The 13458-nt window shown below is 33.1% G+C and overlaps 1 protein-coding gene across 3 annotated transcripts in view; it reads left to right on the forward strand.

Annotated features, from left to right (window-relative positions):
- Positions 1-2627: 2627 nt before the first annotated feature.
- Positions 2628-13458, forward strand: part of PPIP5K1 (diphosphoinositol pentakisphosphate kinase 1) — a 488970-nt gene continuing 478139 nt past the window's right edge. For 2 of the 3 annotated variants that reach the window (XM_053717727.1, XM_053717728.1), the window contains exons 1-2: positions 2628-2904; positions 10357-10828. In XM_053717727.1, the coding sequence (XP_053573702.1) occupies positions 10679-10828 (150 nt within the window). In that variant the 5' untranslated portion in view covers positions 2628-2904; positions 10357-10678. The remainder of the gene's footprint in view (positions 2905-10356; positions 10829-13458) is intronic. The other variant, XM_053717729.1, reaches the window with a different exon arrangement.

Raw genomic sequence — 13458 nt, forward strand, 5'->3', positions numbered from 1 at the left:
AATCAACACTTCTTTTAACAAAGAACAAATATACTCCATTTTAAATAAATAAGTAGATTTGTTAGTGTCAATATCTGAGGAAGGATCTTCTGAATCAGATAGATCCTCATCAGAGGAGGATAATTCAGTATGTTGTCAGTCATTTGAAATTTCATCAACCTTATGAGACGTTTTTAAAGACCTTTTATGTTTATTAGAAGGCAGGATGGCAGACAAAGCCTTCTGAATTGAATCAGCAATAAATTCTCTTAAATTCACAGGTATATCTTGTACATTAGATGTTGAAGGAACCGCAACAGGCAATGTATTATTACTGATGGACACATTATCTTCATGTAAAAGTTTATCATGTCAACTATTAAAAACCACATTCGGAGATATAATCTCCACAAGTTTACAACAAATGCACTTAGCTTTGGTAGAACTGATATCAGGCAGCAGGGTTCCAACAGATACTTCTGAGACAGGATCAGATTGAGACATCTTGCAAAAATGTAAGAGAAAAAACAACATATAAAGCAAAATTATCAATTTCTTTATATGGCAGTTTCAGAAATGGGAAAAAAATGCAAACAGCATAGCCCTTTGACATAGAAAAAGGCAAGAGGCATATAGGAATGGGGATTTAAATAATGAAATTATTTGGCGCCAAGTATGACGCACAACGTAACTGAAATTTTAGAACTAAGGTGGTGGGGGATAAGTTGGAGTTAAGTAATAACAGATACAGTACCCTTGTTTATATTACAATACATATATTTTGTATCTATATGTTATGTTAAGTATCACTAAATGGGATCAGTATCTGTTGTGGGATCTCAGAAAACAGAACTAAACAACTAGAAAAACTAATTGTAGAGGAATACATTAGGATTCATAGCAGAGATTACCACAAATTGTATATCATGTGAACTCCAAGTAATGGATTCAGATAAAGATTACACTATATATTTAAAAAGTTCCATAACATTCATACCTTAAATCTTTATTAGTATAACTAGGAACCAACATTCACACAGTAGTAGCGAGAAAAAAGTTAAAAACACTTAAACCCAGTCAAGAGTAATTACTGATAAGCTTTTAGAGCCAAAAAATGTATGGATATACATGGGCCCACTATCAAATATTTTAGAGTAAGCTAAGCCCTTACAGTCCGAGGGCTGATTTACTTTTAAGTATTAGTATATAATCTAAGTAGGCACCATGTATAATAAACATAGATTAAGGAGAAAATTCTTATTTTGACATAGGCAGGCAATTAAAAACGGCAGACAGGAGAGACAACGCTGCTCCTGCTGGACCCCTGACGCGCGTTTCACAGAATGCTTCCTCAGAGGGGGTGTTCTGTGAAGCATTCTGTGAAATGTGCGTCAGGGGTCCAGCAGGAGCAGCGTTGTCTCTCCTGTCTGCCGTTTTTAATTGCTTGCCTATGTCAAAATAAGAATTTTCTCCTTAATCTATGTTTATTATTCATGTATTTAGAAGCTCCAAATTTAGCACTGTTGATGAGGTTGGGCTGGGACACCCAGTAAAAGGGGCTGAGAAAGCAGGAAGAGCAGACCCCCCTTCCCTGCATATTAAAAGACCCATTACAAACAGGAGAAAGCAGAAAGCTGTAGACTTGAATCTACATCTGATACTTTGGGGAGTCTGAAAATCAGCACAATGTTATAACAAAAAAAAAAAGTATACATTGTAACAAAAACACTCACAATAAAAATGGATCATCTACAAAACATTTATGTAAATAAAAATCTAGTGTACAGTGTTCCTTTAATCACCCCCCCCCCCCACCACAACTGATGCAGAGGTTCCTGTTACTGACCAGGAATACGTGGGTGTGACACTATATGCAGCAAGTGTGGGATTTGAAGGCTGCATATTTATTTTTCAGTCTGTGCTCCCCTTTTTATATTATAGAGATTAAAAGTAATTTTTTAACGTATCGCAGACAATCCAGGAGAGAGTGCACTAAACCTCTCATTCCCTGCTTCCTTTTATGTTTTCTTAAAGTGCAAAGCAGTTCAGTTATACACCTCTTGATACCCACTGACTGTTTGGTCCCCTTTGTAATGACCAGATAGAAGCCAGATGTAAATTAGCTCCTGTACTGACCTAAGCACTCACTGTATATCATGTAGTTGGGTCAGACCAGCTGCAGCATACATAAGTATGCAATATGCACACCAGTATTTCAAGCGAAAGTAGATAAAGCACAATTTTCAGAGGTAAATTACCGGAAAAGTCGGTGAAATAAATAGCAAATGTATATTGTTTGCTTTTTTTTTTTTTTTTTTTAATTATGCTTGTGTGCATCTAACTTGTACACCCTTTTAAAGGGTCTTTTTTTATCAGATCTTTTGCTCAAAGCCGCACATTGTCATTCTAGCAGCAGCGAGTGTATCCAGTGCCGTTCTATAGAGCACTGATATATTCTCATGCAGTCATGTAAGAGTTGAAATAGACTGTTATAAGGTTAGAGTGGGAATATGAGAAGTCGAGTAATATTAGAAGGCGTAAGACAGCTGCTTGCTTCATGTTCTTAACTATTTCCCTGTATGTTCTACCCTTGGTACTTTTCATACCAAGCTGTCATAGCTCATGCCGCTGAAGGGTTAACTCTGATGCAGTTTTCCGTCTTTGCTGCACGGTACAAGGAGTTTGCATGTTGTACCTAAATTGTACCATAGTGAAAGCTCTTCCTGCAACAACTCAACACGGGAGATGAAGAGCATTGGTTGGCACCAGGCAGATTGTAAGCAGCTCTTCAGACAGATTAAACCACCTCAAAGCAGTTTTATCCAGAGGGGGACGTTTGAAAGAGTAAATAGAACAATTTGTGATGTCTCATTGTTTGCTGTCTAAATAGAAGGGATAAATTTGTGGTGTAAACTGGACCTATAGGTGAGTCCATAAAGGACTTTTTTTTTTTGCTTTGCACAGCATTCTAATTGAAGATTGTATTCCAACATTTTCCAGTAATGCTTATAAGAAATAGCATCAAAAGTAAAATCTTTCATGAAAATATTAACTAATAGAAGCATAATTTAAATTAGTAGAAACATTAGATCGTCATAAAGAGCTGGTGTTAATGTATCAGTGCTCACAGGTGATAGAACTAGTGTGCGCAAGTTTGTTCAAGCCTACAAGTTGTTTTATTCCTTACAGCAAGATTCATTTATCAAAAAAAGAGAACTCTGATACAACTTTAGATAAAGTATGCAAGGATACCAATAGACCAAAGCAAATTTGATAATAGACGTAAGTTGGAAAGTTATTTAAAATTGCATTTTCTATTTAATCATCCAAGTTTAATTTTGACTACTGTCCCTTTTGGATTCAGCATATTAAAAAAATAATAATAATAAAAAAATCTAAAGATACTGAAAAAAATGATGAGTGTATTAATGTACACTAAAGGGACATTACATACAAATTGTAAGCTACATAACAATGTACCTTGCAATGAAAACAACGGCTTTATTTTGTCAAAGCGTATTTTATGCTTTTTCTTTTCACTGATTTCCCTAAAAAAACCCTTACTAACCAAAATCACAAACTAATAAACAGTTATAGCATGAACGCTGTTTGCACATGTGCAGTAAAGTAAAAAAAAAACTGTGGGAGCCTGCCCTCTTCTCTTAGTTTTGCACTGTATCGGCTAAGTTAATTAGCAAAAAATGTGTGTGTGTGTATGTGTATATATATATATATATATATATATATATATATATATATATATATATATATATATATATATATATATATATATATATATATATATATATATATATATATATATATATATATATATATAATGTGTGTGTGTATATATATATATATATATATATATATATATATATATATATATATATATATATATATATATATATATATATATACACACATATACCCAGGTGGCCCTCGTTTTACAATGGTTCAATTTACACCGTTTCAGAATAACAACCTTTTTTTCCAGTCATGTTACTGCTAATGAAAAGCATTGACAAGCAGTACATTTATTAAAATAGCCAGTAGGTGGAGCTGTCCGCTTGTGTTGCAGCAAAGCCAAGCAAGCTGAAATTAATCAGTTTAACCAGACCTGAGCTGTCGAGCAGATTTCAATGGAACAAGATCTTCCTGTCTATAAATCAGTCCAGATTGGAATGCATAGAAAGAACTGTTTGCAGAAAAATGCAATTGAAGTCTGTGTTGTGTGATTATTTTATTAGGTTTATAATGCTGTTTAGCAAATGTTTTTGTTCATTTAACTTAGTTTAATGATATATTCTGTGTTGTGTGTTTATTTTATTAGGTTTATAATGCTGTTGAGCATTTAAAGTCTTCATTTCAAAGCTTTAAAAATAATGTATTAGGTGTTACTTATGACAATTTTGAGAGGGGCCTGGAACCTATCTCTCTCACTTCCCATTGACTTACATTATAAACTGGGTTTCACTTTACAACGGTTTCGATTTTCGATTTACAATCATTCCTTCTGGAACCTAACCCCAGCGTAAACTGAGGGCTACCTGTATGTGTGTGTATGTATATGTATATATATATATATATATATATATATATATATATATATATATATATATATATATATATATATATAATAAAATGTTTAAATAGTCATATATTCCTTTTTTAATCGGTATCTAAGTTATTATTATTATTGTGCATATATAGATTTATATTTAACACCTAAACTACCTTCTATGCTCACTGCTATTGCAAAGAATAATTTTCCTATCATGATGGTTGTCGCAAATCTGATAATCCACCTTAAAAAAAAAAAAAAAAGCAAATGAGCACAGGGAATGTGAGGTGGGATGGGGGTAAACAAAACCTCATAGATAAATTAGTCAAAAGTATCAACCCAAGCCTCCCTGGGAGATAGTGCAACAAGTACAATTGTCAGATGTATTTTACAGCAAAATAATGAATATATATTGCAATCATGTTTCTTTTTCAATAATGCAAAGTTTAATGGTCCTTAATTAGTTTTTCAGCAGCATACACAGATATGCTGTAAAAGTATTGAAAAGCAACACCTTCTCAGATAGTCAGCAGTCGCACCACCGCCAGCTCACCTTTAAGTTTAGGAAACCCTTTGTGTTTTTAGAATATTTTGTATTTTAAAATTGGTTGCAAATTAGTGTAATGTTTTTGGTACCTTTTACAGGGAAATATCCATCTCTATCGTGTTCTCCCCTGGACCTTTTTAGCGAGTGCCCCTCCCGACTGATTTTACTGACCACCGGCTAAAATTTTAGCCAATATTAAGCTAAAATTAGTTAATATTAATTATGTTCGATTTTTTTATTGCATAAATTATTATTAAATACATTTTATTTTTAAATTATGTAATTATTTTGTGTTTTGGATAGCTTTAATGGTATAATATTAGAAAATATTACACTGCCCCCACTTGACTACTTGATAATGCCCCCCGGCTACTTGATAATGCCACCCGGCAAGCAACATTTTCTGTGGAGATCACTATGCAGCTATCCGTTTATTCAATTCTAATTCAAACATTTTTAAATAAGTTTCTTTGTTGTTTCTAAACAACAACAAAAACACATTATAAAACCAAACACTTAGATACTTTCATTGTGCAGTTAAACCCTTCCATGAGAAAAAAGTCAAATTGAAATCCAGTTTTTTTCTATGCAAAGCTTTACAGAAGTGTATGATAGTCTTGTGACGGTGCATTAGGCTTTCTATGAAATTGTGTTCAGGACATCACTCACTCATTCATATCCATCATCATTTTACTAACATCCTAGCAAAGAAATTGTGCATGTTATTGTTATTTCTACTGATTTGCAATGGTACAATAACTTGGCCTCCAGATACAGTCTTTTTTTACACTTGATTAGGAACTTACGGGGACACTAAACTTTCAATTCTACATATGAAAGAACATTATTTCGTCATATTTAACCGCATTTTTCAAGCCAGAAATATTTTGATTTTAAAGCTAATGGGAAGTGCATGTTTGTATAACTCGGTCTTAAAAGTACATGAAAGTCAAAATTAAAGGAATGTAAAAGACAAGAGCAACAATAAAATGCACTATTGGTTGTATAAAACTGTGTTTAACCCTAGCACAAGGGTTAAACACATTGTTAAAGTTAGAGCAGCAATGCTGTACTGGGAAGTTGGGAACTAGCTGAAAACGTGACCTGATGATCAAAAACTTACTGGCTTGGAGATAAAGAACACAAAATCTTTGTTGATTTTTATTGAGCATTATATTACAATTTATGTGTCTCTTTTTCAAATCCAGAAACTACATAGCTAGATGCCTTTCTAAAATTCTTTGATAGACCTTGCAGTACTAACACAACTCCTTCATCAGACCCATTGTGAGCCAATGACGAGACAAATGTGTTGCCACCAATCACAAGCTAGTTTCCAGTTGTGTGTTGCTGCTGAGGATATGTACATCTTCTTTTCAACAAAGGATATTAAGAGAATAATTTTAAATTTGATAATAGAAGCAGTGTCTTAAAATGACATGCTCTGCTTAAACCATGCAATTTTAATTTTGACTTATCTTATCCCTTTAAGTGTTCATGGTTAAGATATACAGTATATAGTGTGCAATTTTAAGAGACTTTTCAATTTACTTCTCTTTCCTAGTTTTCTTTGTTCTTTTAGTATCCTATGTTGAAAACAATACATAGGTAGCTTTAGGAGCTAGCTGCTGATTGGTGACTACGCAAATGCCTTTTGGCATTGGCTCAGATGTGCTCAGCTAACTTGTTGCAGTGCATTGATGATTGGGGAGCTGACTTTGATTGTGTTCAGCCCATTTGCAGGGGTTAAACAGTTACATGGAAGCAAATCAATAGTGCAATAATACTCTAATACTTTTATCTAAATTTAAAGGGACATGAAACATTTTATTTATGTATGCATTCTATAGATTAGTAATTAAACACTACATTGCAAAAGACCTGCCTATAAAATAAATGCTATAAAAACATATAAAGGGACATTAAACACTAAATACATTTTCTAAGCATAGTATTGAGGCTATTCCCTGCCTCTCTCTAGTCATGGGTGCCGCCATGTTTAAATCTAAGTTTCACTGCATTACAGTGCTTATGTGTTTACACATGTGCAGGAACTGTCCTTCAGATACCTGCAGTGTAAACTATTTCATTATGGCATCACGCATGATTAGAGGCAGATGCATAAAATCTATTTAATATTTAGTGTCCCTTTTAAACTGTCATTTTGATAGCAGAATTTGCATTGTTTTGGTTTACCGTTTTGAAAGCCTCTGTTGAAGCCAGTTAGGAACAAATATAAGTTAACAGTTCGGGACAAATATAAATGAGCTAGTACTGTCAAACAATCAGTGTGTAGAATCTAGCAGTATTAGGTCTATGAAATCTGTAGTTCGCATTTCCAGTTCTCATTCAAATTTAGAAAGCCCTACATTTTTTGCAATTTAAATTAAAGGAACAAGGGGCAAAATAATGAGCCTATATTGCAACCCCCCCCCCCCCACACACACACACTATGCACAATTTAACGTTTCATGTCCCTTTAAGCAGTTATTGCTCACTTGTTGATTATGTTAACAATAAAAAAAACTTAAACTTTAAAAAAAAAATGTTTCCAGGGCCTTACTGCAGTAGTATATTGGATTTCAAAACCTTGTTTTTTTTCAGTGGTACTCGAGGCTTTTGAAGGAAAAAGCGTATTTAGAATGTTTGAATTTTATGAGTTAGAATCTGGGTAAGAACAGTAATTGCATCACTTATGTGTAGGAATCCCAGTTATGTGATACAATCTGCAGCATTCCTGTTATTTATTTATACTGTATATTGTTCCAGCTTTCTCTGCTGGAGTGCTGAAACAGCTGTTTTAGGGAGGGTGGGACCCTGAGCAAAACATGGGATAGGGTAGTTCTTCCATCCTCCTCCAAACTTGCTTTTCTCCTTGAGACTAGTGGAATGGATGTTGTTTTGATTATCTTGGCTGCTTTGATCAACTGTTGGATGCTGTTTCATTGTTGTAATAATAAAATAGCACTAAGCAGTTGCTTATATTTAATAGAAATCATTGCAATATGTATTATTCATCTATTTAAATGGATCTTATGTTTTTTTTTTTTTGTTTTTTTTTTAAGTTTACACTACATTTGTGTCCTGTCACAGCCCTACATAGAGGAAGAGGCCTTTGCAGGAAGTTTTATCTTAGCCTGATGCAATATAAATTCTAGGTTAGTGAATAGACTAGATAACAGGGAGTCAGATTTGCTCATGCCCAGAACTGGCAGAATAAAAACTCTGCTTTCAAAACACTGGGGTCAGTGGCTACACTCAGAATTTCTAAGTGCTAATTTTGCAAGAAAACAAGTACATTATTTGCTGTTTTTACACAATCGATTTCTTTTTATATTTACTTTGATGTAACATTATTGTTTTTTTTTATTTTTTTTTTATTTTTTTTTACCAAATGAGCATTGTTTAATATCTTTTTAATTGTTGTGTGTATGGCAGGTAAATTAATGCTAGCAGTTACTTCGGTTAATATGTAACTAAGCATTTATTGTGCTAGTTATAATGGAAGCAATCGCCTTTCAGAACCTTTTTGAATCGGTAACTCATTGTGTAAAGCTTTTGTCTTTATACAAATTCTCTTTACATTATGCACATTTTAAAAGCACATTGAAGAACGTTTTCTTCATCTCATCTATTGTATGTTAACATTTTTGAAACAAAGATGTTCCTCTGCTAAAAAACAAACATTATTTGTTCTTTAACTTGTGGGGCATGTCATTGTTTTTGGGATCTTTCTTTTTAGCTATTGAGTTTCTGTTCCAGTATAAGCAGTAATTTTGAAATTAAAGGGACAATCAACACCAGAATTTTTGTTTTTTAAAAATATAGATAATCCCTTTATTACCCATTCCATAGTTTTGCATAACCAACACTGTTATAATTATACACTTTTTACCTATGTAATTACCTTGTATCTAAGCCTCTGCAAACTGCCCTCTTATTTCAGTTCTTTTGACAGACTTGTATTTTAGCCAATCGGTGCTCACTCCTAGGTAACTTCAAGTGCGTGAGCACAATGTTATCTAATATGACACACATGAACTAACTGATTAGAGGCGGCCTTAAAGGTCTAAGAAATTTGCATATGAACCTCCTGGGTTTAGCTTTCAACTAAGAATACCAAGAAAACAAAGCAAAATTGGTGATAAAAGTAAATTGGAACGTTGTTTAAAATCACTTGCCCTATCTGAATTATGAAAAAAATGTTTGGACTTGACTGTCCCTTTTAACTTAATATTTTTCAAGCAAAAAAAAAATAAATAAATAAAAAAAACCCAAAAAACCCCCCAAATATATATATATATATATATATATATATATATATATATATATATATATATATATATATATATATATATATATATATATATATATATATATATATATATATATATATATATATATATGTATGTATGTGTGTATGTATATGTGTGTATATATATATATATATATATATATATATATATATATATATATATATATATATATATATATATATATATAATATAAAAAAATATATAAATATATATATATATATATATATATATATATATATATATTTTGACAACCTCTATCTTAAAGGGACATGAAACCAAAAAAATGTCTTTCATGAGTCAGAGAGAAAATACAATTGTAAACAACATTCCAATTTATTTCTATGATCTAATTTGCTTTATTCTTTAGCTATCCTTTGTTCAAGAAATAGCAATGCACATGATTGACTCAATTACACAAGGCATCTATGTGCAGTCACCAGTCAGCAGGGACTGAGCCTATTTAGATATGCTTTTCAACAAAGGATAGCAAGAGAGTGAAGCAAATTAGATAATAGAAGTACATTTATAGTAAGTTGTTTAAAATTGCATGGTTTTTCTAAAACTTGAAAGAAAAAAATTGGGTTTCATGTCCCCTTTAAGAAACATAAGTTACCTGATTTTTATATTTTGGTTCTGTAACCTGTGAGATTAAACAAATAAATACAAATTAATATAAATATGTGTGTGTATAATCTCCAATAAATACCTCACTCATTGGATAATATTGATGTTTTCAGCTCCCTGGTATGTGTTGAGTTACTGTGAGTGAAGATCACCCACTATTTGATACACACACATTAAACAGTTACAGAAGATACTTAGAATATAAATTGTGTTTATATTTTTCAAAGATAAAATGTCTCTTAACAATTAATCTGGTCATAGGTACCAGCATAAATCATTTACAATTGTGTTAATTCATGTGATTTATTTGTGTGTTTTTCTAGGTCTCTGTAACTGAAGGACTTGCTGATTTACTTCACATCCCTACACCCAGTATCTTGGCAATTGGCTCACATTGAGTTTCACATTTTAGCTTATTTAATAGAAATTCTTTACACATGGCTCATCTGAAGGATTTGCAGCATGAACCTGCTGGTCTATGTTTATAAGAAAATAAGGTGAAGTCCTCATCCTGTTGCAGTTGGACCTTGTCTGACACTTGTGGTTGTATCTAGCAGCCTTGGTTGAAGAACTGGCTGTTTTCCTTTCTTAAAACCCTGTTTTTGTGATGGTTCCTGAGCGGTATGTTAGGCTCAGAAGTTTGTGATGTCATCTCTGACCCCACCCTGCGAGGGCGACTGCTCAACAGCCAGATTTTTTGTCGGTGCCCGAGATGATGAGACAGACTTCCTGGAATCAAACATGAATCCAGAAGAAATTGATTTCTATGAGGAAGATGAAGATGAGGAAGAAACGGTAAGGAAAATCCTTTCTACCAACCTATATTAAAGGGATATGAAACCCAACATTTTTCTTTCATGATTCAGACAGAACATTCAATTTTAAGCAACATTCTAATTTACTTCTATTATCAATTTTTTTTTAAATCTTTTGGTGTCTTTTGTTGAAATGCAGGGACGTATGCTTAGGAGCTGGCCCATTTGTAGAGCACTATATGGCAGCAGTTTTGCAAGAATGTTATCTGTTTGCAAGAGCACTATATGGCAGCACTATGTCCTGTCATGTAGTGCTCTATACCTAGATATCTCTTCAACACAGAATATCATGGGAACAGAGCATATTTGATAACGGAAGTAAGTTTGAAAGTCTTTTTAAAATTGCGTGCTCTGTCTGATTTACAAAATAAATGTTTGGGTTTCATTACCCTTTAACTCCCGTTTAGGCCATGGTTCTAAATTTATGCAAAATACTAAAGATAATTAAAGAGACATGAAAGTTAACTTCATTCAGGTAGAACATTTAATTTTACAAGACTTTTTTAGATTCAATTGTATTATTAAATTTCCTTTGTTCTCTTGATATCCTTAGTTGAAAAGCATATGTACATTTTCTCAACAGCAGCAATGCAATACTGGGCGCTTGCTAGTGATTGGTGGCTACACACATGTGTTACTTGTTATAAACTCAACAGATGTGTTCAGCTAGCTCCCACTAGTGCATTGCTACTCTGGATCTGTCTTTAACTATGTGTTTAACCCATTTGCAAGTTAAACACATTATATTCAAGCAGCAATAAAATGCTCTAACACATGATGTCCATTTACATTTTTGAAAGCATGTGTTGCACTGATATTAAACACCTCTATAACATTTTAGTAATGTAGATATAAGTTTAAAACTTAACGTTGGAATCCTCTTTTTGTCCATACTGGCTAGTATTCCAGAGCATATCATTTACAGTGAAAGGAACGTACAAGTTATTTTGAGCCCTTGCACACACTATTTATTATTACTCTTGGAGTTCGACTTTAAAGGTGAAGTGGCAATTTTAAATCACATGAGATAACAAATAGCTTGATTAAGCAGAAAAACAACTTGTACTCTGACCTCTGCTTTCATATTGACAAAGTAAAAAAGTACATTGTTGACAGACAGTTATAAGTGCCATACAGATTTCCTTGTAGGAAGGTGAACAAAACTCAAACTCCCAACGTCTTCAGATCTCTCTAGAATATTGTGGAAGTGTTTATCAATCCAGGAAAAAGACCAAATATTACAAAACACCTTTGTGTCGCAAGAAAGATGTTACGCTCCACTGTGTATGATTTGGACACAAGCCTACTTCCCAAGCATAAGGTGCTTTTGTTTATCACAGTAAGGTGTTCACATCATGCCACAAGACAAACACATAAATAATGCATGGAGTGCTGTATGTATACATCACAGATCTTCTTATGACAGTGCTGATGTAACAATTGTTCAGTGCTGGTAAAGATGATACATTGATTCTAGAATATGAGATAAACATTGTGTTCTGCTTATTTCATATTAGTATACACTAAAATATTCTGCTTTTCAATGGCTGATAAGGAATTGATTTAGAATATCTGATTTACTAAAATAAGTTGTGCAATAAATCTATCCAGTATATGATATAAATCTGTTGATGCACTAGTGTCTATTTTTTTTGTCTTTTGCCATTATTATGGCTTTTTGTGTACTCGTTAAATAAATAGTTAAAGAATACTTACAAATATGGATTGATGGTAATTTTTAAATATTGCCAATTAACTAAATATTATCCTTCTTTTCTTTATTTTTATTTTTTGAAATGACAATGTCCTAATTATTGCCTAAATCATCCATCCTATAAACATCAGAATCTCATTTCTTTCCTAATATATATATATATATATATATATATATATATATATATATATATATATATATATATATATATACACTGTATATATATATAAACTAGTGGAAATATCTCTCCTGGCCAGCAGGAGGGGGCAAAGAGCACCACAGCAAAGCTGTTAAGTGTCACTCCCCTACCCATAATCCCCAGTCATTCTCTTTGCCTCTGTCAATGGAGGAGGTGAAGTTTGGTGTCTGAAGAAATTAATTCCTTTTTTGGGTACTTTTCCCTGCAAGCAAGGATTTGAGTCCACGTCAATCTTTCATTAGAGTAGTGGTGGCTTTTAAGCAGTTAGGAAGTTGTGAGGTGGGCCTCACTTTGTTTCCTAACATATTGCTGCCCTAGTTATAGAAAACCAGAGTTGGTTACTCTGTTCTTTCTTTTTTCTACAGGTCTCTGTAAGCAGTATGTGTCCTTTTATGCCTTGGGAGCTGTCTTCCTGCCGGACAGCTAGACTGCAGGTAAGTGCTTTTTGTCTTCTAGGTACTGAAGACTTTGCATTTCTGAAGATTATTAATTTTGCAATAATATTTGGGACATAGTTAATCCTATATGCAGGATTCGTTTGGGCAGTGAGCAGGCACAATTGTATGTGGAGACTAAGGGTTAACCTTACCTTTTCTAAGGGACTGTTCCTCTGTGGCTCTAAATTGTTTAATTTAGTATCGTTTTGCATGTATGGAAAATGGGGCGTTAATGGCAGGCAGAATGTGCTTTGTTGAGG

The sequence above is a fragment of the Bombina bombina genome, chromosome 6 (assembly GCF_027579735.1).
Source record: "Bombina bombina isolate aBomBom1 chromosome 6, aBomBom1.pri, whole genome shotgun sequence".
NCBI lineage: Eukaryota > Metazoa > Chordata > Amphibia > Anura > Bombinatoridae > Bombina > Bombina bombina.